General features: G+C 34.7%; 1 protein-coding gene across 10 annotated transcripts in view; it reads right to left on the bottom strand.

Annotated features, from left to right (window-relative positions):
* The window catches only part of AKAP9 (A-kinase anchoring protein 9), a 144,712-nt gene that overhangs the window by 103,389 nt on the left and 13,822 nt on the right, over window positions 1-27,501 (bottom strand). For 9 of the 10 annotated variants that reach the window (XM_060304571.1, XM_060304572.1, XM_060304578.1 and 6 more), the window contains exons 2-7: window positions 18,917-19,171; window positions 11,070-11,114; window positions 5,128-5,181; window positions 4,590-4,760; window positions 3,648-3,803; window positions 2,809-3,006 (exon numbers count right to left, since the gene is read on the bottom strand). In XM_060304571.1, the coding sequence (XP_060160554.1) occupies window positions 2,809-3,006; window positions 3,648-3,803; window positions 4,590-4,760; window positions 5,128-5,181; window positions 11,070-11,114; window positions 18,917-19,171 (879 nt within the window). The remainder of the gene's footprint in view (window positions 1-2,808; window positions 3,007-3,647; window positions 3,804-4,589; window positions 4,761-5,127; window positions 5,182-11,069; window positions 11,115-18,916; window positions 19,172-27,501) is intronic. The other variant, XM_060304573.1, reaches the window with a different exon arrangement.

Raw genomic sequence — 27,501 nt, 5'->3', positions numbered from 1 at the left:
TAATGCAGTTGCCTCAGAAACCAAGACAGTTCCAACTATCATCCTGATGCCCTAGTCCTTCAGTTGCTTTAATGGAACTACTACCCAGGGATTCATTCAAAGAGAAAAAAAGGAAAAAATATGTATGTAATGAAAAAGGGACCGATAACAAAAGTATTCTTGTTAACATTCAAATAAACAAAGGTTATTCCCCCTACAAAAATGAATTACTTGAATTTTAAATAATCTCAAATTATACTGCCTACTGAATACAATATAATAAGTACGATAAAACCCGACTGCCCAGGCTCTTCTAACCTAGGCCTAGACTGACTTTCTACTCTTACCTCCTGGAAAGACTCATTTCCAAAGACTATTGTTTTCTTATTAAACTACTTTTTGATGTCTATATACACTTCTAACATGTTTCAGTCTGGGTCTTTATGCATACTCCACCCTCTCTAAAATGTCCTCCCCATCTCATCATTTCAGATTCATAATTTATTCACTTATTTACCAAATTAGTATTGAGTAGCTGCTATGTGCCATATATTACACCAATTAGGGAGAAAACAAAGTACAATTAAAAGGGGATTGTTCCAATATACAGACTTACCTCAAATATCACCTTCCAGCTAAAGCCTACCCTGAATCACTTCCCTTATGAAGCCAGACTTACTAAGAATTTTCAAAACACTTTTTAACCATACTTAGCCTTGTTTTGTGGTGTCTTGCATACATGCCTACTAAACCATGAGTTCCAGTGAAGAAAAAAGCACATTTAAACATCATTATCTCTTCCAAGAGCATGATGCAAAACAAGTGTTCTGTAAACATCTACAAAATGATTTTTAAATTACCTTGGTTGTAAAGCATGTCCATTTCATAATTTCAATATCTTAATATTGTACATTTCCTATTTTCCTTAGAGACAGTCTCTGGAATCATACTACCTAGATTTGAAATCTGGCTCTACCAATTTATTACCTGTATATCTGGGCAATTTACTTCATCTTGCTTTGCTCTGATGTCCTCATCTGTAAAATGGGGGTGACAATGGTATCTCTACCTCATAAGGCTGGTGTGATGATTCAATGAGTTAGTATGTGTATGATGCTTTGAATATTGCCTGGTAGCAAGTAAACAAAAACAAATGCTACCTAATACTTTTATTATTATCCAAACAATAGTCTTGTTTTGACAATTTCTCAACATCTTGCAGAAGAACCTCCTAAGTTTATAGAAAATACTGTATTGTATGTATAGTCTGCACTCATTATTCAAAGATTTCATATCTGTGAATTTGCTTACTTGCTTAAATTTATATATAACCCTGAGATCAATACTCACAGTCATTTGCAAAAGTGCACAGAGTGGTAAAAAATTTGAGTTGCTGGGACTTTCCTGGTGGTGCAGTAGTTAAGAATCCGTCTGCCAACGCAGGGGACACAGCTTCAAGCCCTGGTCCGGAAGATCCCATGTGCCGCAGAACAACTAAGCCTGTGCGCCATAACTACTGAGCCTGCGCTCTAGAGCCTGCGAGCCACAACTACTGAGCCCACGTGCCTAGAGTCCATGCTCCACATCAAGAGAAGCCACCGCAATGAGAAGCCACACACCACAACAAAGAGTAGCCCCTGCTCGCCACAACTAGAGAAAGCCCATGCACAGCAACAAAGACCCAAAGCAGCCAAAAATAAATAATTAAAAAAATTGAGTTTCATGGCACGCATGATTCCAACTGGCATCAAGCAAGGTGAGCACACTGCTTTTTTGTTTAAGCTCTCATATGGAGAGGACAAGGATGGAGACCATGAGAATGGAGATGGTAGGGGGTAGCAGAGCATACTGCAAGAAATTCTGGCTCTGGGTCAGTCCAATAGGGTTGGAATCCCGATTCTGGCAACTACTTGGGGGGAAGGCACCCTTAGGCAAGTCAGTTAACACTTCTAACTCTCATTTCTCTTTTGAAAACTAAACAAAATATAATCTACCAGGATGTTTTCTTAGGATTTAATATTATAATCTATATGATATGCACAACACTGTAAATGAAATATACTTCAATAAAATTAAAATATAGTGGAAAGAGCAAAAAAAAATCTATATGATATGTACGTGTGTGTGCATGTATGTATGTGTATATATATCCCCTGGGAGCACTGAATAAGTGTTCCAGGCAACTTTATAACACATAACTATCATGAATAAAGAGAATCTGTATTTTTAAAATCCATGAAACTTCATTTTGCCATGAAAATATTTTCAGAATTTCATAACCATGGCTAAAATGAGTAGAAACATCTCTAGATGTAAAAGAAAAAAACGATAGAAGTTCTGGTTATAAATGTAGATTCTCCGGAGAACTCAATTTAACATAGGCCGATCACTTTCAAAGAACTCAGTAATGAGTATTATCCTTCCCCCACCCCAAATATTTATTTATTTATTTAGGCTGCGCCAAGTCTTAGTTGCGGCACTCGAGATCTTCGTTGCGGCATGTTTAGCTGCGGCATGTTTAGCTGCGGCATGTGGGCTCTCAGTTGCGGCATGCATGTGGGACCTAGATCAAACGTGGGCCGCCTGCATTGGGAGCGTGGATTCTTACCCGCTGGACCACCAGGGAAGTCCCAATGAGTATAATCTTAAAACCTATTACTGGAAGACTCCCAACTGCTTTTGAAATAAATTATTTTACATGCTTAAAGAACTTTTCTTAATTATGAAACTTTCTGATTCATGTGTGTAACAAAAAGATAAACACTAGGATGAAAAACTTTAAAATTAATTGTAAAGCTGATGCACATTGGCTGACTTCCTTAAACATACCGTTTCATATGCTCTAATTTTCTCTTGCAAGAAACTAATTTGCATTTTGAAGTCTTCTTTCTTTTTGTGATAATCTTCTAACAGATGGTCCTGTTCTTCCAGCTGTTGCTGATGAGTGAGGATCTGTTGTTTGGCTTGTAGTAAATCTGCAGCTGTGCTACTATGAGTGCTGTTTCTCAGAGTTTCACTAGCCTGTAACTTGAAAATAGAAAGAAACCCCAAAGTATTAAATTCTTCAGTGAGTACACTACGGAAGAGACATTCTTTGGGGGGTGTTATTCGGCTCATAGTTGCTCTCTGGGAACTGTACTGGATTCACAGGCTTGAGACCCCAGCAAACATGCTGCCATAGCTGATCAGATGAGTATGATTACATTACCTAAGCTGATAAATTCCTCCCTTACCTAAAATTATTTTCTGTTACTTGTCAACAGAAACCTTAATTAATACAATCAGATTCCTATGGCTCTAATTAAAGGTAAGTGGAATATATTCAGTCTAGTGACCGTTTCAGAACCTAACTAAAATGAAATCATACCAGGGTTGACAAAGGTTGGATGTTAACTACAGGTTAATTTCTGCAAAAATCCACCTTATCGGACTTACAAGATTTTAAAATACAGATGAGGAAGAAGTACAAAGAAAATAATAGCACAAAACCACTCAAGGAGTATGAATTAAATTCCTGGTTAACATAACAAGTATTTACTAGTTTTTTCAAAATAATACATAATAAGCAAATGGCTTTTAAATATTTATTTGTTCTGGAAAATATAAGAAAATATTTTAAAATTCGTTCCTAAAAATTTAATAAATTTTGTTCTATTAGTAATACTTACATGCTGGAATTGAATCTGTAATTTTTGACTCTGTTCTGTCAACTCTAAAAATTCTCTCATTGTCTCATCCTTTTCTCTTCTCGCTTGTTGTAAATTAGCAGTGAGTTGGGTTATGATGCCATCTCTCTGTTTAATGGCAGCTTCAAATTCTTGCAACTAAAAAACATCAGTGAAAATTAAATGTGCTATATTTAATTTTTAACAAAATTAAGTATTAGTACAGCTAACTTCTTCAAAAATACGATATTCAAAATGCATTGGCAGAATTATCACAATCTGTAAGCATATTTGAAAGCTATTATCTTGCGGGAATTAGTTTTACTTCCAAATCAACTTTTAAAAAACCATCTGAACTAGGGAACAAAATACATTAGATTTGACTTATCCATATATCTACTTCTAGAAGGACAAGTGTCTTTATATTTAGGGATGCTCCAATGTTTGTAGGCATTACCATCATAGGCATGTTTAAGCCTTACTTGTTTCTAAAGAAGATGAAACTGAAATATATTGTCATCCTTATCAATGTCTTATTTCACCTTGTTTTCATAACTGACTGCCACAAACAACAGATGTCACTTTAACCACAAGAAGTTACTTACAAAGACTGGCTGACATTTTTAATGAGTTTAAGTCAATATACTGACTGATGTGGTATGCAACATAATTTTCTCTCAGGCTGCTTACAAAAACATCTATCCCTACTGAAGTGATGTCAGTCTAGCTATCTCATAAAGTTAAAAAAAAGATCTCATTATATTAGCCTTGTTAATGGACTAGTTTTAAGCGATGTTGTTTATGATATGTATAAGGACAAATATTATGAGGTGACTTGAAGTTACCATTTTAAAAAACCCATCTTTAAAGAATGTACCTATACTATCATTCAAATTTCCTATTTTTGTTTTGTAACAAACCAAAAGCCACATAAGGTAAACACACCTGCTTCAGTCCTTCAGTCCCACAGGTGGCCCTCATTTCTTCTAGTTCTCTGTTTAGCTCTTCAATCTCATGTTGTTTCCCAGCCAATTCATTTTCCATCATCTCTAGGTGGGTCTGATTGTACTGTGCTCCATGTTCAGAATAAGAATCATCAACAACAAATTCTTCTTCCTAAACCAATCCAGATTTTTAATAATTCAGTACTAGCAACATTCCCTCAGGAAAAGGGATTCAAAATCTGAATCCTACAGCAAAGTCTAATTTTAAACATCACTCATCACCTGAGAGTTTACTGGCATGACAACCTACTTTGTTGCTAATGTGATATATATACCTCAAGAGCAAAAACAAGATATCTGCAAATTCAGTTACAATTGAGTTTTATACCAAAAGGTGGATAATTTTGTTTTGTTACACATTAAAAGCATTTAGAAATCACACAATGAAAGAAGTACATACAGGGAAAAGCTTTGTTAGTAACCAAATGGTTTTAAATAGAATAAAACATTAGTATAATGAGTAGTTTTAAATACTGTACCCTTAATAAATTTGTAGGCTTTCCTGTTCTCGCCACAAAACTGCAACCATTTACCTGTATAAAAACAATTTCCTGAAATATTATGGTTTTAGAATTTTATTTAAAGCTAACAATTATATTTGTGCTAACTGTACTCATGCTTTTCTTATGCCTAAGGAAAATGCCTCATTGGCAAAAACAGATATAGTGATTAAATTTAAACATCTAAAAGACATTATGACCATTTCAAATGCCAAAGAATTCCTAATACATTTGAGTGCTTACAATGCAAAAGACACTGTGCTATACATTTTCATTTAAGTGAATTAAGGTTCTAAGTACAGTTTCTCTTTTGTCTTCAGAAGAATAACTATAAACCTCTAGTTACAAGATCCTCCTCTACAAAACACTGCCTTAAAATCATTTAAATAATTGTTTTTTGATTAAGCCCTATTCATTTTAAAGTAAAACTGTTTACTGATGTAAATCTATTGAAGGTTGGCAAGCAGGTGAAGAAGTAGGAGGAGATGTCAAGAGCTGAGGAAAACTCCTCAAGAACTTTCCCCTGAGGGTACTATGATAGCCATGCCAACTCTGACAGATGTGGAGATTTTCCAGAATACAGATGTCTCTATCACAGACATTTTGTGGTAGGACGCAGGAGGTTGGCAGAATATGTCTCTGGGGTTGACCTGGTGGGAGATTAATTTCAGATCAATTAATCTACTCAATAATACCTTCCTTCCCCCTAACAGCAAACAAGTGAATTTCATTCCTGTTTATGTTTAATTTCTCACAATTCTGTTAACAGAATCCAAAATAATGAAGTTTTTACTGTTGAAATACACAGAATAGAATAACTTAGAATTAGGATTAGGTTGATATGGATCACACCACTTTAAAAAGTGAAGATCCTAATTAAGAGTTCTTTCCAGAGTTTGATTCCTTTTTTTTCCCCCAAGGATAATTTCAAAAATCAAAGCTTAAAATTAAAAAAAATTTTCACCTTTATGGCAACACATTATTAGAATTTGTGAAAACTATTAAAACACAGCAATACTAACTCTATTAAGATTATTAATAAAGTCACTTGCAATAACTTTCAAATTAAATTCTAAATTTCAATTAGCTTTTCTTTTTTTTTTTCCAATTAGCTTTTCTTGATTTTGAAATGAAGCACTTTGATAAACATCTACTAAACTTCTCCTTTAGGGTAACACTATAATGAAATGGATTTTATGAATATTTTCAAATATCATATTAAACAAAGGATATTCCTTTAAGTAGTGATGATATCACTTACATAAATTAGTTATCTATTTATAATAATTGAATCTAACACATTAAATAGCCAACATTCAGCTTAACTTTTCTCTAAGTTGAGCACATTTTACACTTGAGCAAGTCATATGTATTGGCTTCTTAAAATACTACATGACTGTTTTCAAAACTTAATTGTTATTATAATAAATATTAAAATCTTGTCAATATTAACAGATCTTAAAAATTTAATATCATGTAAATAGGTAATAAGAGATTATACACCAGAACTAAACTATATTTCAAAGTTAGAAAAGAAACACTCAACAGATTAGGATCATTAATAGTTAGCAATAAATGATTATATTTTTTAATCTAGATAATTACTTCACTGATACCTAACAGGTAGAGCATTTATCTCATCTTCTTACACTAGCGTTTTAACACAATACTTGATAAACCATAATATGAAGGCACATTAATAGCTTGAAACATGAAGATTAGATGAACAGACTCCTCCAATTGAAGAAACCTTAACTTTACTTAATACTGTTCTTTACTGTGGCATTTTTCAAAGTCATTTAACCTTTAGACTATACTAATATAGTCTTTTTGAATTCATAATTTACTCAATCTGTGTAGACAACTTGAAGATTTGGGAAAGTACAAATAAGGTACATTCTAAATTTTAAAATGTTCTCTAGAGTAAGTATCATTTCCTAAAAATACTGCTATTCAGAAAGAATCAGAGGAAAGATGACTCTTATTTTAAAAATCATAAAATGTTCTTCACACAAAAACTTTTCCTTTCAGTGGACATCAGTTCAAAAACACAGAAGAACAACTCACTATTTATGATTAACACCTTATCCATATTATACTTAATTTGGCAGTATGTACAAAAATATTAATAATGGATGTTTTAATAAAAAATAAGAAGAATCTAATAGTTCATAAAGTTCATAAAAATTATAGGAGTTCAGTGTGCCTAGCTGACTCCTGGAATTAGAGCCAAGAAACTAATGAAGTTAAGATCATTCATTCAAAGTCAAAGTTAAGTATCAAGCACCATGTTGTATACCTTCAATATATAAGCTGAGACAGGGAGGGAGAAAATGAAAATAAGGTGAAGTTAAAAAGAAGAAAGAAAGAAACCCAAGTCAAAGTTGAAAAGCTAAGTTTACGTTACTTAATAGCTGGCTATAGGCTATGTCTCCAACTCCAGCCAGTCACTTCATAAATGTCGTGAGTCCTGTAAGTGACTTGGTTAAGAAGTTCTGAATAATCAGTTGAAGTCCATAAAAAGACTGTATGCCCTATTATCATTTCATCTTTCTATACATAGCAAAGCATATTTATTTACTTGTCTTACCTCTGTATGTTGCCTGTAGCATTTCCAACTTTCCCCAAATAACCCTGCTCTAATGGTATCGATAAAAACATTTTATGTAAATATGGTATTTTAGATATGAAATGTCCCTTCACCAAGAACTGAAAAGATTATGTATAATTTAAATTAACTCGTAAGAAGTGTATTTTTTATTTAGTCTGATTTCTCTAGTATACATAATTGGATATATTTTTATACAGAACAGATCTTCGGGAGATCACAGGATAAAATTATCTGACTAATCCTTTCTAGACCTGAATCCATTTTTTAATCCAAGGGGTATACTAGCCACAGAAGTCAAGAACATTAAGCACATACCGTATCTATCAAAATAAAATTTCTAAACTAATTGCTAATTAAACATAGAATCAGAATCCGAAATCCTTCTGAGAATAAATTGTTGAAAGAATTCTCATCACTCATTTGTTTCATATAAACTTAGTGTGAAGAAAAGCATACATCTAGTGAAGCACAGTAAAAAAAACCCACAAGCTTTGCTGATCGTTTTTTATATATCAAACATCATACTAAAATTACCAAATAACCCTCAAAACTACCCTGTGATATAGATATTATTTCCCCCATTTTACAGGTAAGGAAACTGTATTTCAGTGTTTAAGTGATGTGTCCAAATTCATCCTGCTCAGAGGTGAATAAGCTGAAATTTGAAAATAGGACTTTCTGGCTCCAAAGCCCCTTCTCTTTTACATCACCTTATTTCCCTATGTACCAGAAAAATGACAGTGATATTTAGACAAAATACAAGATAATTATGTGTCTTATGATTAAAACCATGTAATTTTGAAATTTTAAGAATATTCAATTGCAAACCAGAGCAGCCAAGACTGTTATACTTCATAAATCTGTTATTTGTAGTGAAGTTATATGTGTTGCCTAGAAAGGAATTTCATTTTAGAGGTCCTTTAAGAGTTCTAATATGAAGAGTATTACAGTGTGAGATTTACTCCTTGTTTATTTTTTTATTTTTATTGAAATATAGTTGACTTAGCATGTTGTGTATTCTTTGGTTTATAAATTTGACCTACTGAAGATTTTTCTGCCTCCTAAGACTGTGAATATGGCTTAGAAGTCCCCTGAAATTCTAGCTCAATCAAACCAGTCCAATGTCATTAAATCAAGTAGGTAAAGACCCAAAACTAGTCCAGAGTATCATGGATTGAAGCAGTACCCATTTTAGCAATCTTCATGAGACATCATCAAATATTTCACAGACTATCAATTTTATACTATTTTCTATACACATAGTAAAATATGTAAATTTCTCAAAGTATAATCCATTATGAATCTAGGCCCAAAATGGATAATATTAGAAGGATTATGATTCAAATCTGGTCAAATCTGTCAAAGATTATTTCATAACTATCTTTCAACGTAACCTTCAAAATCACTAATTTTTTCAACTTACAAATCAGCTAATCAATTGAATTTTTGTGACCACTGTTAGAAAGAGAAAGTATCAGAGGACTGGTCACATAGTAAAGTATCTTTTCCTGAAAGTTTGGTTTAAAAAAATATGTATGTATGAATACCTATATATTACTCATGTGCACAATTATTCATGTATACAACTATACACATATATGTAATACATATGTAAATATATAAAATTACATACACACATATACATAAAATATATTTCTTATTGTTAAATCATGGACAACATGCTTTGTTTTTTAATTCGTATTACTCTTTTTTAAAAAAAATAAATTTATTTGTTTATTTATTTTTGGCTGCATTGTGTCTTCACTGCTGCGCACAGGCTTCCTCTAGTTGCAGCACGTGGGCTTCTCATTGCGGTGGCTTCTCTTTGTGGCACAGTATGGGCTCTAGGCACGTGGGCTTCAGTAGTTGTGGCATGCGGGCTCAGTAGTTGTGGCTCGCGGGCTCTAGAGCACAGGCTCAGTAGTTGTGGCGCATGGGCTTAGTTGCTCCATGACACGTGGGATCTTCCCAGACATGGGCTTGAACCCGTGTGCATTGTCAGGACAGCTTCTTAACCACTGAACCACCAAGGAAGACCTGGACCACATGCTTTAACTTTTATCTGTAGGACTTATATTTAAAATTATTTGTACCTCATTTTGAAACACATCATATTTACTAGGTATCACAATAAAAATTTAAAATATAAATTTTAACCAAATTTCATAGGCATGTATTAGACGGTCTGATCTGTAGCCACTTGGATTATAAAAAAAATTCACTTTGGTATAAAGAAAAAAAAATGCATTTGTGGAATCCTGGGCTGCCCAAAAGTCACCAGTAGTTCAAATGCCAAACCATCTTAAACTTCAATCAAAAAAGACAAGCTCTAAGAATTAAAGTATTATGGAAGAGAAAAGCAATGTTTTCATATCTAAGCCCCAAATTTAAAGTCACAAGTGCAGATTCTCTGAATTGCAAGCTGTAATTTTAAACTGAGATACTTCCCATAAAGGCAAATTTATGTAGCCTAAACTGGGAACTAATTTATTTATTTAACGTTGGTTAATTATTTCCCTGACCAGATCACTAATAAGTATATTCCCACCTTTTAAACACATTAAACTTTTGAAGTGTAAAAGTTTTCACTCCCATTAGCAATCCAAAACAGTAATAAGTTCATTTAAGTACATGAAGCTTTTTTTTCTTTCCTAATAGACACCTACAATAAATCAAAACTTATAGAATACACTGAATTGTTGAACCATTCAAAGTAAAGTTTTCCATGTCCTCAAATACTGGACCAAAAAAAATGACAATCATATCTAAAAGAATAAAAAAAAGATAAAATGACATACACTTATTAACACAAAAAGAAGGTATTTCCAAAAGTGTCCAATGCCCACGTTAGCTTTTATCACCTAAATTAAAAATCACTACTGCAACATTAATTTCAATAAATGAATTTATGTAATTAACTAGAATTCAAGCAGTTGTAAAAAGCATTACACAAAATATAATACCCTATAATATGAAATGTTTACTGTGTTAAATATGGACACCTTATATCATGTATCCTAGAAACCCAATTTCAAACACTTTCCTAGAAACTAAAACAAGGCCTCAATCTAATTAAGGACCAACTTATTCAAACAGATTTAAGACTTTAGTTAATAATCTGAAAAAAAGATATGTCAGAAAAATATAAACTTCAGGTTTTCTAGGTCATTTACATTACATCATACTGTGCTATATTCTTATTATATTTATAAAAACATAAAGCATGTGAGTTGCAAGTAATAAAGTACTAATAATCAACAGTAATTTCAAAAATATATGAAATGTCAATCACAGTGTTACTTATCCTTACCTCTGAACTATAGTCATCTGCTGTGGTTGAAATTTCACTTTCCGGCTAAAACAGAAAGTAAAAATTGATTATATTAAAGCCCTTCTACTGCGTCCCCTCTCCAAATATTGTACTTTATTAGCCCATTATTATTGGTAACTTATGATAGAAAACTCAAAAAATATTACTAAAAAACAGGCAAAAAATTATTAAAATTCTTTTAAAATTCCACTGATTATGAATCACAATGGCTAAATAACACATCTAAAATTTATCACTAGGCAGTTTTCTAAATATAAAAGTATCAAGAAGTACTTTCACACAGGGTCTTTTATACACTACAAATCATTTGTAAGACAAAAGCACCAAAAAAGATATCATCCCTCTAATTCTTACATCTCTTTTAAATAAAATAAAGTCTTAAACTGTTACTCCAAAAAGTTCAATTTCTTTAAAATGAAGAATCATCAAATTTTGGTGCTAGAAAAGTAGCAACAACTTGAAGAAAATTACCAACCTCTGTTGTTATTAACACTGTTGCAGCTTACAAAAAACTTTCAAAGACATTCTTGCTTCATCCTTACATCCCTGGGATTTGGGTATGAAGTGAGTGGCTTTTCTAAGCTTCCCTCAGCTTAGAAGTACTAGGAAGAGTCAAAGAGGAAACCTAAATTTTCACTGCTTTCACTGTTCACATGCTCTCATCAAATCTAAGAATCTAATTTTACAAGTGAAAAAAGAGACCCAGATAATTCATTTTTTCACTCAACAAATATGAACGATATATGAACCCAATATAGAAGCAACTACATAAAACAAATACTAACGGACATAAAGGGAGAAACTGAAGGAAATATAATAATAATAGGAGACTTTAACACCCCTCTGACATCAATGGACAGCTCTTCCAGACAGAAAATCAATAAAGCAACAGAGATCGTAAATGACACAATAGAACAGTTAGACTTAATTGATATTTTCAGGACATTACATCCCCCCAAAACAGACTACATTCTTTTCAAGCACACACGTAATATTCTCTGGGATAGACCACATACTAGGACACATGACGAGCCTAAACAAATTTAAAAGAATAGAAATTATTTCAAGCATCTTTTTTGATCACAACAGCATGAAAGTAGAAATCAACTGCAGAGAGAAAAATGAGAAAAAATGATTACAGGGAAACTAAACAATATGCTACTAAAAAACTAATGGCTCAACAATGAAATTAAAAAAATACCTTGAGACAAATGACAATGAAAACACAACCATACAAAAGCTATGAAATGCAGCAAAAGCAGTCCTAAGAGGGAAGTTCATAGTGACACACGACTTGCTCAAAAAACAAGAAATTTCTCAAATCAACAACCTAACCTACCACCTAAAAGAATTAGAAGAAGAAGGAAAAGCAAAACCTAAAGTCAGCAGAAGGAAGGAAATAATAAAGATCAGAGAGGAAATAAATAAAACAGAAATTTAAAAAACAATAGAGGACTTCCCTGGTGGCGCAGTGGTTGAGAGTCTGCCTGCCGATGCAGGGGATACGGGTTCGTGCCCCGGTCCGGGAAGATCCCACACGCTGCGGAGGGGCTGGGCCCGTCAGCCATGGACGCTGAGCCTGTGCGTGTGGAGCCTGTGCTCCGCAATGGGAGAGGCTACAACAGTGAGAGGCCTGCATACACCCCCCCAAATAAAATAAAATAAAACAAAATAAAACATAGAAATAATCACCAAATAAAAATCACCAAATCAAATAAAAACCAAGAGCTGGTGTTTTGAAAGGAAAAAATCGACAAACCTCTGGCAGGGATCACCAAGAAGAAAAGAGGACCAAAATAAAATAAGAAATGAAAGAGGAGAAATAACAACCAATACCACAGAAATACAAAAATCCATAAGAGAATACTATGAACAATTATGTGCCAACAAGTTGGACAACCTAGAAGAAATGGACCAGTTTCTAGAAACATACAGCCCACCAAAACTGAATCAAGAAGAAATAGAGAATTTGAACAGACTGATCACTAGAAGTGAAACAGAATCTGTAATTTTAAAAAACTCCCTTCAAACAAAAGTCCAGAACTGGATGGCTTCACTGGGAGATTACTAAACATACAAAGAAGAACTTATATCAATCCTACTCAAATTCTTCCAAAAGATTAAAGGGGAGGGAAAACTCCCAAAGTCATTGTATGAAGCCACTATCACCTTGATACCCAGACCAGACAAAGATACCACAAAAAAAGAAAACTACCATACAATATTTTTGATGAACATAGATGTGAAAATCCTCCACAAAATATTAGCAAACCAAATCCACCAACACATTAAAAAGGATCATACGGGCTTCCCTGGTGGCGCAGTGGTTGAGAGTCGGCCTGCTGATGCAGGGGACACGGGTTCGTGCCCCGGTCCGGGAAGATCCCACATGCCGTGGAGCGGCTGGGCCCGTGAGCAATGGTCGCTGAGCCTGTGCGTCCGGAGCCTGTGCTCCGCAACAGGAGAGGTCAAACAGTGAGAGGCCCGTGTACCGCAAAACAAACAAACAAACAAACAAACAAAAGGATCATACACCATGATTAAGCTGGATTCATCTGAGGTTCACAAGGATGGTTCAACATATGCAAATCAATCAATGTGATACACGACATCAACAGAAGAAAAGACAAAAACCACGTGATCATCTCAATAGATGCAGAAAAAGCATTTGATAAAATTCAACATCCATTCTTTTTTAAGAATTTAAAAAATTTTTATTTTATATTGGAGTATAGTTGATTAACAATGTTGTGTTAGTTTCAGGTGTACAGCAAAGTGATTCAGTTATACATACACATGTATCTATTCTTTTTCAAGTTCTTTTCCCATTTAGGTTATTACAGACTACTAAGCAGAATTTGCTGTGCTATACAGTAGGTCCTTGTTGGTTATCTTATTTTATTATCATTCCACTTTTGTGTTCATGTTATTGAATACAATTAAACATAATGTTTACATCTATAAAATTATCCTGTGTATACACATAAAGAAACATTAAAAAATTCTAATAGGGTTATATATTTTAAATACAGCAGTGTGTACATGTTAATCTCAAGCTCCCAATCTATCCCCCCCCCCACCCTTCCCCCTGGTAACCATAAATTCATTCTCTAAGTCTGTGAGTCTGTTTCTGTTTTGTAAATAAGTTCATTTGTATCATTTTTTTAGATTCCACATATAAACAATATCATATGATATTTGTCTTTCTCTGTCTGACTTACTTCACTCTGTATGAAAGACTCTAGGTCCATCCATCATTCTTCTTAATGGCTGAGTAATATTCCATTGTATATATATGTACCACATCTTCTTTATCCATTCAGCTGTCAATGGATATTTAGACTGTTTCCATGTCTTAGCTATTGTAAACAGCACTGCAATGAACACTGGGGTGCATGTATCCTTTTGAACCATGGTTTTCTCCAGATATATGCTCAGGAGTGGGATTACTGGATCATATGTTAGCTCTATTTTTAGTTTTTTAAGGAACCTCCATACTGTTCTTCATAGTGGCTATACCAATTTATATTCCCACCAGTATAGGAGGGTTCCCTTTTCTCCACACCCTCTCCAGCATTTATTGTTTGTAGACTTTGTAATGATGGCCATTCTGACTGGTGTGAGGTGGTATCTCATTGTAGTTTTGATTTGCATTTCTCTAATAATTAGCGATGATGAGCATCTTTTCATGTGCCTCTTGGCCATCTGTATATCTTCTTTGATGAAATGCCTATATAGGTCTCCTGCCCATTTTTTGATTGGGTTGTTTGTTTTTCTGATATTAAGCCATATGAGCTGTTTGTAAGTTTTGGAGATTAATCCATTGTCGGTCACATCACTTGCAAATATTTTCTCCTATTCTGTGCGTTGTCTTTTCGTTTTGTTGACGGTTTCCTTTGCTGTGCAAAAGCTTTTGGGTTTAATTAGGTGTTTTTTTTCTTTTTATTTCCATTACTCTAGGAGACAGATCGAAAAAGATATTGCTGCAATTTATGCCAAAGAGTGTTCTGCGTATGTTTTCCTCTAAGAGTTTTATAGTATCTGGTCTTATGTTTAGGTCTTTAATCCATTTTGAGTTTATTTTTGTGAAATATCCATTCATGATAAAAACTCTTACTAAAGTTGGTATAGAGGGAACATACCTCAACATAATAAAAGTTATTTATCACAAACTCACAGCCAACATAATACTCATATGATTACCATATGTTCCAGCAATTCCACTCCTGGGCATGTATCTGGAGAAAACTCTAATTGGAAAGGATACGTGCACCCCAATGTTCAAAGCAGTACTATTTACAATAGCTAAGACACAGAAACAACCTAAGTGTCCATCGACAGATGAATGGATAAAGAAGATGTGATTGATATATATATATATATATATAAAATGGAGTATTACTCAGCCATAAAATAAAGAAATAATGCCATTTGCAGCAACATGCATGGACTTAGAGATTATCATAGTAAGTGAAGTAAGTCAAACAGAGAAAGACAAACATCATATGATATAACTTACATGTGGAATCTAAAAAAAATGACACAAATGAACTTATTTACAAAACAGAAACAAACTCACAGACGTAGAAAACAAACTTATGGTTACCAAAGAGGAAAGGCAGGGAGTGATAAATTAGAACTTTGGGATTAGCAGATACAATCTACTATATATAAAATAGATAAACAACAAGATCCTACTGTATAGCACATGGAACTATATTCTATATCTCGTAATAAACCCTTGTAATAATGGAAAAGAATCTGAATAAGTACATATACATATATATGGATGCATATATATACAAAAGTATATGTATATATACTTATAACTGAATCACTTTGCTGTACACCAGAAATTAACACAACATTGTAAATCGACTATATTTCAATTTAAAAACATTAAAAATTTTTTAAAAAGCTGATTCATGGGCCCCACCCAGACCTGCTGAATCAGAATCTACATTTTAAAAAAGATCCCACATGTGATCTGTATATACATGGAAGTCTGAGAAGTATTCCTCCAAAATGGAGAAAGATAATAAAGTACCTGTCCAATGAGCCCCCAAAACTTAACGGAAACAAAAAACAAAAAAATCCCAACCAAACAAACAAAAAAAGCAAAAACCGAAAAAAAAACCAAACAGGAAGCATCACTGTCTCCTTTCTCATCTATACTTACGGGAATTTTATTCAGCACTCAAGATCAAGTTCCAAGTCAACCTCCTCTCTGACGTAGTTATGATGCCAGAACAGAAATAAGCTTACTCCTATTCTAAAATCCTGTAGCAGTGGTTCCTAACTTATGTGGCCCTCTTTTAAATCTAAAACACTTTCATGGGACTTCCCAGGTGGTCCAGTGGTTAAGAATCCACCTGCCAATGCAGGGGACATCGGTTCGATCTCTGGTCTGGGAAGATACCACATGCCATGGGCAACTGAGCCAATGTGCTGCAACTACTGAGCTTGCACACTGCAACTACTGAAACCGGTGTGCTCTACAGCCTGTGTGTCGCACCTACTGAGCCCACACGCTGCAACCACTGAAGTCTGCACACTCTGGGGCGCACGTGCCACAACTACTGAGCCTGCATGCTGCAACTACTGAGCCTGCATGCTGCAACTACTGAAGCCCGTGCGCCTAGAGCCTGTGCTCAGCAACAAGAGAAACCACCGCAATGAGAAGCCTGTGCACTGCAACAAAGAGTAGCCCCCACTCGCCACAACTAGAGAAAGCCTGTGTGCAGCAATGAAGACCCAGCGCGGCCAAAAAAAAAAAGCCAAAAAAAACCCACTTGCATGATGCAAGTCCTTACGGTTCGCTCACTTATTTAATCTTTTAAATGGCTACTGATTAAATGCATATCGTGTACCAAGAACTGTGCTACTGAGGATAAAATGGTGAACAAGACACTCTGCACTTGAAATGCTAAAATTCCAGTGAAAGCCCAAGTATTGATTTGTTAGGCAGAAAATGAAAATAAAAACATCTTCAAATCAAATCAAGCACCATGGTTACTATATTGTATTATACAAAAGATCTAGATTTCAACAAAAAATTACAAATACAGGGCTTCCCTGGTGGCACAGTGGTTAAGAATCCACCTGCCAATGCAGGGGACACGGGTTCAAGCCCTGGTCCGGGAAGATCCCAAATGCCGTGGAGCAACTAAGCCCGTGTGCCACAACTACTGAGCCTGCACTCTAGAGCCCACGCGCCACAACTACTGAAGCCCGCGTGCCTAGAGTATGTGCTATGCAACAAAAGAAGCCACCGCGATGAGAAGCCTGCACACCGCAATGAAGAGTAGCCCCTGTTCTTTGCAACTAGAGAAAGCCCACTTGCAGCAAAGAAGACCAATGCAGCCAAAAATAAATTTTTTAAAAATTACAAATACACAAAGAAAAAGGAAAGTATGGCCCATACACAAGAAAAACAGTAGTCAGTAGAAACTGTCCCTGAGGAAACATAGATATTGGACTTAATAGACAAAGATTTTAAATTAGCTATTTTTTAAAAAGTCAAATAAATGAACGAAATAATGTCTAAAAAACTAAAGAAAATTATAAGAACAATGCCTCGCCAAATAGGGAATATAAAAAAAGAAAGAATTTATAAAAGAACCAAAGAGAAATTCTGGAGTTAAAAGTAAAGTAACTGAAATGTAAAATTTACTAGAGGGGCTAAACAGGAGATCTGAGGAGGAAGAAGAATCAGAGCAAACTTCAATATAGTTCAACTGAAATTATCCAGTCTGAGAAAAAGAAAAAAGAATTTAAAAAAAATGAACAGATCATCAAAGACCTGTGCAACAAACATACTAATTTAACATATGAATAAGGGAGACTCAGAAGGAGAGGAAAGAGTCAGAAAGAATATTCAAAGATATGATGGCTGAAAACTTCCCAAAGTTGATGAAAAACATTAATCTATGTATCCAAAATGTTCAAAAAACTCTAAGAAGGAAAAACTCAGATCCACTTTTATGATGAATAGCAAATCTCTATGACATTTCTGACTCTTGACTAAAGCTCAAATCCCTATATATCTAAATCCTATTTCCACCTAAATATGCCAGGGCACAATCCAAATGATAATTTTTTGCCTTGTACAACACTCTTCCTCCTAAGCATCCCATTGTTCTCTACTCCTGGTCTTGGTAGCTCCACCATCCCACCACCACCCAATCCACTCTTAACTTGTCCCTCATCTCCTTATTCTTGAAATTTCCATCATTAACGGGAGGAAGAAAATTAGCAATTATTGCGGAAAACTTTCTATGGGCCAGGTACAGCCTCCCTCTGTTCACCATTACCACCATCCTATCCTGATCACTTTGAGATCCATTTAAAACTAAACTACTTAAGGTTTCCAAATCACATCACACTGTTTCATGTCTTTGAGAATGCTGATTCTTTAGCATGGAGGTTGTCTGCCCTACTTCTTTGCCTCTAGCTAACTCTAACTTACACCTCAAGACTTGGTTCTCTTCCTGGAAACTTTCCCAAATAACACACACAAGACTGATTTGGGCATTCCCCCAAATCATGGTACTTTAGGGCACCATGTGCATTGTTGCTAGCATGGCTCTAATCAAGGTACACAGTCTATCTTACATCCACCTTCCCCACCAGAGTGACTTTCAAGGATAGAGACTGTCATATTTATCTTTGTATCCTTGGTGCTCAATCTTTGGTGTAATACAGCTGCTCAGTAAGTGTTTGTTAAATCAAGCTCACAAAAATTGCATAGGGTGCTAATGAGTGTTGTCATTACAACAACTTTACACTTAGAATGCTAGTATTTAAAAATCTGGATGAATACTTACTTCAACAGAGAAGACCTGGTCATGTTTAACTATTTCTCCACTGTGTAGAGTTCTCATTATTGTGGATTCAGGAGTCACAGCTGAGCCTAATCTCTGAGAACTATTTGTGCACATCTCATCACTCTGTGACTGCTCAATATTCACAGCATGGTATGCTGACATGTCATGTTTACTACTTGAAGTTTTCCTCTTTTTCTTCTGCTTCTTAGGATTCTGCCCATCAGATTGAGCTTTCCTTTGTCGAAACTGGGCAAGCTACAGAAAAAAAAAAATCATCGTTATTGCCAAAGATAATTTTTCTTTATAAGCACTAAGAAAAAAGTAGATTTGGAGTCACTTTCTTTAAAAGATCAACCCATCACTAAAATGATGACAAAATAATGGACCATGGTTACTGTGTTTAACACAAAAATGACTACTAAATTGCAAAGAAACTAGGTATTTCTGAATGAATGCTGTTCAAATGTTGAGAAGAACTAAAAATATCATGTCTAAAGAAAATATCATGTCTATTCTACCCCAGAGTTGGGTAGAATAAAAAACAGGCATTCTTATTCACTGTTTGGTAGGAGTATAATCTCTGGATATGAGATTATATGAAAACATAGGAGTTCTAAATGCATTTGCTTTGTGGAATTTCTGCAACTTCCACTTATGTATATTAGTAAATGTAATTATTTCATGCAAAAAGCTTTAGCTATACAAATGATCATTGCAGACTTGTTTATAATGGGAAAAATTATAAATATTTTCAGTATCAAACAGTAGAGCCTCCTCGCCCTTAATCATTTGCATACCATCATCAGGATTTTTGCCATATCCTAATGTCACCTAAACTTACCAGTTACTTAATATGTTTTAACTAGTGTACTTTTCTTATTTAAATTTATTTTAAAAGGATACTGTCGGGCTTCCCTGGTGGCGCAGTGGTTGAGAGTCCGCCTGCCGATGCAGGGGACGTGGGCTCGTGCCCCCGTCCGGGAAGATCCCACATGCCGTGGAGCGGCTGGGCCCGTGAGCCATGGCCGCTGAGCCTGCACGTCCGGAGCCTGTGCTCCACAACAGGAGAGGCCACAACAGTGAGAGGCCCACATACCGCAAAAAAAAAAAAAAAAAAAAAGGATACTTTCTATTCTTGGCATAAATTAAAAGTATCACTTGTCATTTTTTTAAAAACAAAAACAAAAATGAATACAATGAAAAATAAAACTGTATTATTAAAATTAAAGAGAAACAGGCAAGTGTTAGAGGGGTGCTAAGGATCTGTAAGTATCAGACTTTTGGCTTATAAGGAACCTGGTTAAAGAAACCTGGAAAAGTAGTAACTTTTTTTTTTTTTTTTTACAATACTATCCATTCTTATTTAATATTAGATCAGGATATCACCTAAAATATCTCATCACTACCTGTATCAGAAGATACGGATAACATATTTTGAGCAACACTAGATTAATTCAATTAAAATAATACTAATGCAAACCATTATTAATATTAAAAATATTAATGTAAACCATTATTAATAGTAAATGTTTATACACAACATTAGGTATAATATTGCAATATAACCTTTTTTTTTTTTTTTTTTTTTTGCGGTACACGGGCCTCTCACTGTTGTGGCCTCTCCCGCTGCGGAGCACAGGCTCCGGACGCGCAGGCTCAGCGGCCATGGCTCACGGGCTCAGCCGCTCCGCGGCATGTGGGATCTTCCTGGACCGGGGTACGAACCCGTGTCCCCTGCATCGGCAGGCGGACTCTCAACCACTGCACCACCAGGGAAGCCCCCTGCAATATAACCTTTTTTAGTAAAAGGAAAATTAAGTGCATCTCTTTTAACAAAGATAAGGCAGGCCTCAGGCTCACAGCCTTCAACAATTATACCTATTTTAAATTTTAATAACATTATACACAGAGGCATGGATTAAATTCTGGAAGAATATAACCATAACAACTTTGGTCTGTCTCTGGATTTGGGATTACAGGTATTTTTCCTTATGCTCACTTGAAATTTCCTTTTTGGTGCATAAATTTTCCAAATTTTATATGAAGCAACTATTAACTACCAATTCCTAAATTTTATTTGAACTCAGTCATTCTGAGAGAAACAAAAGCATAAGAACAGGTGTAAGCCCTTTGTGCCTTAAAAAGAGGAAACAGAGGAAATATACGAACATATTAATATATATATTAGACCAATTACAAAGATGGCCAGTAAATGTCTTATGATATAAAGGATTAAAGCAATCTTGATGATGTTGATATCATTAACTATCAAAATATGTGACAAATACTAGAATCTATAGAATAACATACAGCATGTTATACTTTTGTCTGCTCTAAATGAAGAAAAGTTTACAGATCTGTATTGTTTACTTAACAAATGTGTCTAATTAATAAGTCAGAAATATCTAATCACTGACTTTGCAATATAAAAATATATCACATTTAAATTTCTTCCCCAGTTCATCAGCAACTAGTCAGTTATTCTACTATCTGCTTAAGGAACAGATGCAAGACCAGTTGCCTCTATTTGTACATTATTAAGCTGCTGGAATGCATTTAAACTACTTTGGAGAGCAAATTCATTCTTAAAAATAAACCAACTGAAACACTATTATATATTATCTGTAAATAGAATCAAAAGTCTAGGGACATCATTTTAAAACGATCCCTCAGAAAGAATGCAAAAGCAAAAAAATGCTAATGACATTCTTAAGATTTAAAAATATATTCAGACAGCAGAGGATATCAGGGCAATGATGAAGATTTTGTTTAAAATTCCAACTCTGTTAGGATATATAATTTATATTTAATATTTATTTATACTTACAAATACATAACAAAAGAGAAAACTAAAATCCTGTACTATAAAAAGACTGATTAAAAAACAAACAAACAGGGGCTTCCCTGGTGGCGCAGTGGTTGAGAGTCCGCCTGCCGATGCAGGGGACACGGGTTCGTGCCCCGGTCCGGGAAGATCCCACATGCCGCGGAGCGGCTGGGCCCGTGAGCCATGGCCACTGAGCCTGCGCGTCCGGAGCCTGTGCTCCGCAAAGGGAGAGGCCACAACAGTGAGAGGCCTGCGTACCGCAAAAAACAAACAAACAAACAAACAAACAAAAAACCCGCTGCCTGAGACAACAGTATCCATTATTAAATGAACCCAATGAAAAGGTTAATAATAGATATGGAATAAAAAGTAGAATAGGGGGGCTTCCCTGGTGGCGCAGTGGTTGAGAGTCCGCCTGCCAATGCAGGGTACACGGGTTCGTGCCCCGGTTTTGGAGGATCCTACATGCCGCGGAGCGGCTGGGCCCGTGAGCCGTGGCCGCTGAGCCTGCGTGTCTGGAGCTTGTGCTCCATAACGGGAGAGGCCCCAACAGTGAGAGGCCCGCATACCGCAAAAAAAAAAAAAAAAAAAGGAGAATAGGGGCTTCCTTGGTGGCGCAGTGGTTAAGAAATCGCCTGACAATGCAGGGGACAAGTGTTCAAGCCCCGGTCCAGGAAGATCCCACATGCCGCAAAGCAACTAAGCCCATGAGCCACAACTACTAAGCCTGCGCTCTAGAGCCCACGAGCCACAACTATGAAGCCTGTGTGCCACAACTACTGAAGCCCGCAGGCCTAGAGCCTGTGCTCTGCAACAAGAGAAGGCACTGCAATGAGAAGCCCACACACCACAGTGAAGAGTAGCCCCTGCTCGCTGCAACTAGAGAAAGCCCGCGCGCAGCAAAGACCCAACGCAGCTATTAAAAAAAAAAAAAAAAAAAATAGTTCTATTACAGTATGTAGAACTAATCACTTCTAAGGACATAAAATTACCAAGACATTGTTTCAGGCCTATGTTATTGATTACATGAAGTCATATTATTTTTTCCAGAACAATTAACCAGAAGGTAAACTCCATGAATGTAAGAACTTTTGTTCACTGCTATATATTCAAAATCTAGAACAGTACTCAATAAATACATGATGAGTGAAAAAAAGATAACATACCTTTTATAGAAAAGTTAACATTAAGCAATAATTTTAAGCACTGTTCCACAGAACCTAAGAACTAAGATGATAAACTGACATATCTAATTCCACTATCTAAAAAAGTTCCATGGTCTCAGAATTCAAAGTGGCAATTAAATGAATTAAAACATAAAATATTCCCTCTCACCATAATCTCTCTACCCCACTAGGCAAAACAAATAAACAGAAAAACTAAACAAATGACAAAATGAAATTCTCAGAAAAACAAAAATAATAGCTTTTTAGGAAGAGTTCTGTTTTGTAAAAACATGAGAAAAGGAACAAGAGCACATCATAAATCACATCATAAATAGCTATCTATTTTTATTTTAAATCTGAAAAATGGCAAGTTGGCAGATAAGCAAAAACCAGAAACTCTATTCAATTAGCTAATCATTTGATACTGCAATGGGGCACTTTAAATTACTGGAAAAACATTTATTCTAAAACATGCTGGAAATTCAGACTACAGACATCTGTGTTTGTCATTTGGAAGCCAATTATAAAAATGTTAACATATGCAGGCACGGAAATAGCTGCAAGATTTACTGGAAAGATATCATGTCCATATACACTTGTCTTTCAAAACTAATTCAGATCTCAAGCAAATGTCTTACCCGGACCAGAACACGAATAATTAAATAAAAATGACTAATAATTTATTTCATAAACTCAATATTTATTTATAAATGATCATTCTCAATAAAACAAGGAATTTTTTTAATGCTGTAAAAAAAATGCCAAGTTTTTATAATGTCACTTCAATAAAAGTACTAACTGGAATCTGTTTTGTTTCTTGAGAGTTCATCAGGTGTTTATGTGCCAGGCACAAAGCTAGACATGAGTCGAAATACACTGTCTTAACAGTAGGATCTTTTAGTCTAGGCCAGCCGATTATTTCATTGAGTTGTGAGAAACAAGGTAAAAGTTAGTGTACAATTTTGTAAACTCAACAGTCCTATGTTATCTTTAAGGAGGTAGTACGAGAACTTCTCTTGTCCTGATTTTCTCAAAAAAGGCTTTCTGTAAGAGGTGTGGTTGCAGAGTTTTACAGCTGTGAAGGAAATAACTTGGCATATGACAGACAGTAATGAGTAGTTCATTTATTTAAAAAATATTTATTGTGTTTATGGAATAAATTATCATGTGTTTGCCCTGTGCAGGGTAGGTAGTAATGAAACAGATACAAACCCTACTCCTCTGAATTGTAATCCAGGTAGGAAGAAAAAAATTAAACAAATATGGACAAATACAGAAATATATCATTTCAAGAGACAAAAAGTGCTTTGAAGAAAAAGTATAGGTACTAAAGAAAGTCTAAAACAGAAAGACTTAATTTGAATGGGAATGTAAGGGAGAAGTCATGAAATATTGAGAAAAGAATGTGGAAGCTGAGATTTGAAGACAAATATGAGTTACTTGCCCAAAAGTAGCAAAATAGAACAGGAACATCTGACTCCAAAGCCAGTATTCTTTCCATTACACCAATTTGCATTCCATGCATTCTGAGCTCTTTTCCTTCATTTGTCATTAAACTTAAAACCACTAACATTAAATCTAGAACAGGAAGTTTAAAGGCATGAACAAATGAAATCACCAAAACAAATACTTTTTTGACAACACTAGGGAAAAAACACACACACAACACACACATACACCAAGAAATTATAAAATATTTAAAAAATGTTATCTACTTTCTCTAGTCTTCAAAAGCAGCTGTAAGTAGCTATGTTTTTACTGTAGAAAATTTAAGAAATCCTAATTAATTCTAATTATGTAACTATTTGTACCTGTCCGTGCAGCCTTTACCTTTGTGATATTCCCTAATGAATGTTGAACAATGCTGTACAAGCTATTACAACAAAACTTCAGGGACCTAACTATGAAAACACAGAAGAGTAACACAGTTGACCCAAACACAATTTGTATGTAGAGCTGAAGTAGGGCAACTGAAAACAAAGAAGACAAAAGCAACACTTTAAAGATGCTCTGAAGAATATTTTCCAACGATATGACAAAATACAAACTGTTGGAAAATAACAGTGCCAAATAGACCCGATGAAATCAGATATGGAAAAGACCACAGGACTTTACCTTATGGAGACAGCAGTCTTATTTATATCCTAAAACCTCATTCAATGCAGAATTTTTCTCAAAGTTTTGGAACACTTTCACGTCTAAGAAGAAAACGGATTCTGGAACTGAAAAAGTTACCTTAATTTTGCAAATTTTAACACATTTCATTGTCTGGCACATAGTAAGTCCAAATATTTTTTGAGTGAAAATAATGTTTCAAAAAGAATATGGATTACATATATTAGAGTACTGGACTGTTGTGTTTACAGAGACTAATAAACTAGCTATGTGACACTGGACAAGCCACTTAACCTCAAGAGAACTCAGTTTTTTCAACTGTACAATGAAGAGGAGGATTAGAAGGATCTCTTAAAACTTCTTTCAGTTTTACCATATGATCCAGCAAGTCCACTCTTAGGTGATATATCTGAAGAAAACAAAAACAGTAATTCAAAAAGATACATGCACCCCAATGTTCAAAGTAGCATTATTTACAATAGCCAACATATGGAAGCAACCTAAGCGTCCATCAACAGATGAATGAATAAAGAAAATGTGGTATACATACAATGGAATATTACTCAGACATAAAAAAGAACGAACTTCTGCCATTTGTATCAACATGGATGGACCAGAAGGTTTTATGCTTACTGAAATAAGTCAGACAGAGAAAGACAAATACTGTATGTTTTCTCTTATATGTGGAATCTAAAAAACAGAACAAACAAATGAATATAACAAAACAGAAACAGACTCAGATATAGAGAACACACTAGTGGTTACCAGTGGGGCAAGAGGCAAGATATAGTGGTAGGGGATTAAGAGGTACAAACTACTATGTATAAAATATTATAAGTAAGGTACAAGGATATATTGTACAGCACAGGGAATATAGCCTATATTTTATAATAACTTTAAATGGAGTATAACCTATAAAAATATTAAATCTCTATGTTGTACACTTGAAAATAATATAATATTGTAGATCAACTATATGTCAATCAATAAATAAAATTTCTTCCAGCTTTTAATGCTTAAATTGGAAAAGTTTTTTTCAACTGTTTCTTTCCCTTTTTCTCCCCCATACTCTCACTTAATTATGTAGAAGAAAAACTAGAATTCTACATTATAAAAGTTCCTTTTTAACTGTTGCTTGAAAAAACAGTTCAATAAATAGTATCAATTATGAAATGATACCAAATGAAAAAACATACAGAATACAAAGTGGAATGATTATAGTATAGTGTTTAGAACAAATCAGTTCTAAGTATATAAAATTATCAAAATACTGTTTTAGGCTCATGTTACTATAAGAAGTATATGAAGTCAAATTATTATTGTAGAACAAATAACTAGAAGAGATGCTCCAGGAGGGCAGGGATTTTTAATCAAAATCAAAGCCTATTTAATACTCTTAAGTCTCGAATAGTGCCTGCATATAGGTTCTCAATAAAAATTTGCTGAGTGAAAAAAAAGATAATTTTTTTTTTTTTTTACAGAAAACAGGAACCATAGCAATAGTTTTAGGCTTATTCCTCAGAACTTCAGAATACCTGTATAGTTTCTAAAAAAAAAACCTAAAATGATAAATCAGGTCCATGGTTACATTACTATACAACCATACTATGTAATATTATGTACCTGTCAAAGATAATGTTTTCAAAAAAAATTTAATGTGGGAAAATGCTCTCAACATAAAGCTGGGGGAGAAAAGAGACCAAAACTGCATGCAGAGTATGATTCAAGCTAAGTTTAAAAATATACATAGAAACAAAGAATGAACAAACTGTTAATAGTGATTACTTGTAGGTTATGAGAGTATGGGTAATTGTTTTCTTTTCTGAGAGATTTTCACTGCCTCCCTCCCTCCCCCAAAGATCTGTAAAGAATATTCACTAATAAAACTATGGGCCCATATGTTAGTATCACTATTTTTAAAAGGATATAACACAACTACACATCTACCAAAAATCTCATCCCAAAAGACAGAAATAAGGCAGAAGTCCCAGGAATTATGCTGTCTTGGGGCCTGGCCTCTTTCATCAGCCTCTCCAGACACCCTCTCCAGACATCCCATAAGCATAACTGCTAACAGTGACAGATTATTACACCTCACTGTTCAGATGCCACCAACTTCTGTTTCATTTCACTGTCACCTCATTTACTGCTAACACTGAACGGTGAGAACAATGGCACTTTGCCCCAACCTTATCTAGTTTCTGCATAGTATAAAGCTTAATCTCATCAAAAATAAACAAATAAATAGCAGTTCATGTAAAGGAGAATCCTAAAACAAGGTATATCTGTAACAGATGCTATCACCCTCAGCAGCAAAAATACATGCCAGCTTATTATCTGAGGTTTGTTCACTTATAAGCCACAGATAATAGAATATTATTCTCTCTTATATGCATTTTTTTTTGCAGGAAATATCGACTTAAAAAATAAAAGAACTGCTATATCTGGTCACTTCAATGGCCCATCCTGTCAGATAT

This window comes from Globicephala melas, chromosome 9 (assembly GCF_963455315.2).
Source record: "Globicephala melas chromosome 9, mGloMel1.2, whole genome shotgun sequence".
Classification (NCBI taxonomy): Eukaryota; Metazoa; Chordata; class Mammalia; order Artiodactyla; family Delphinidae; genus Globicephala; species Globicephala melas.
This window is presented reverse-complemented; position numbering and strand designations above follow the sequence as displayed.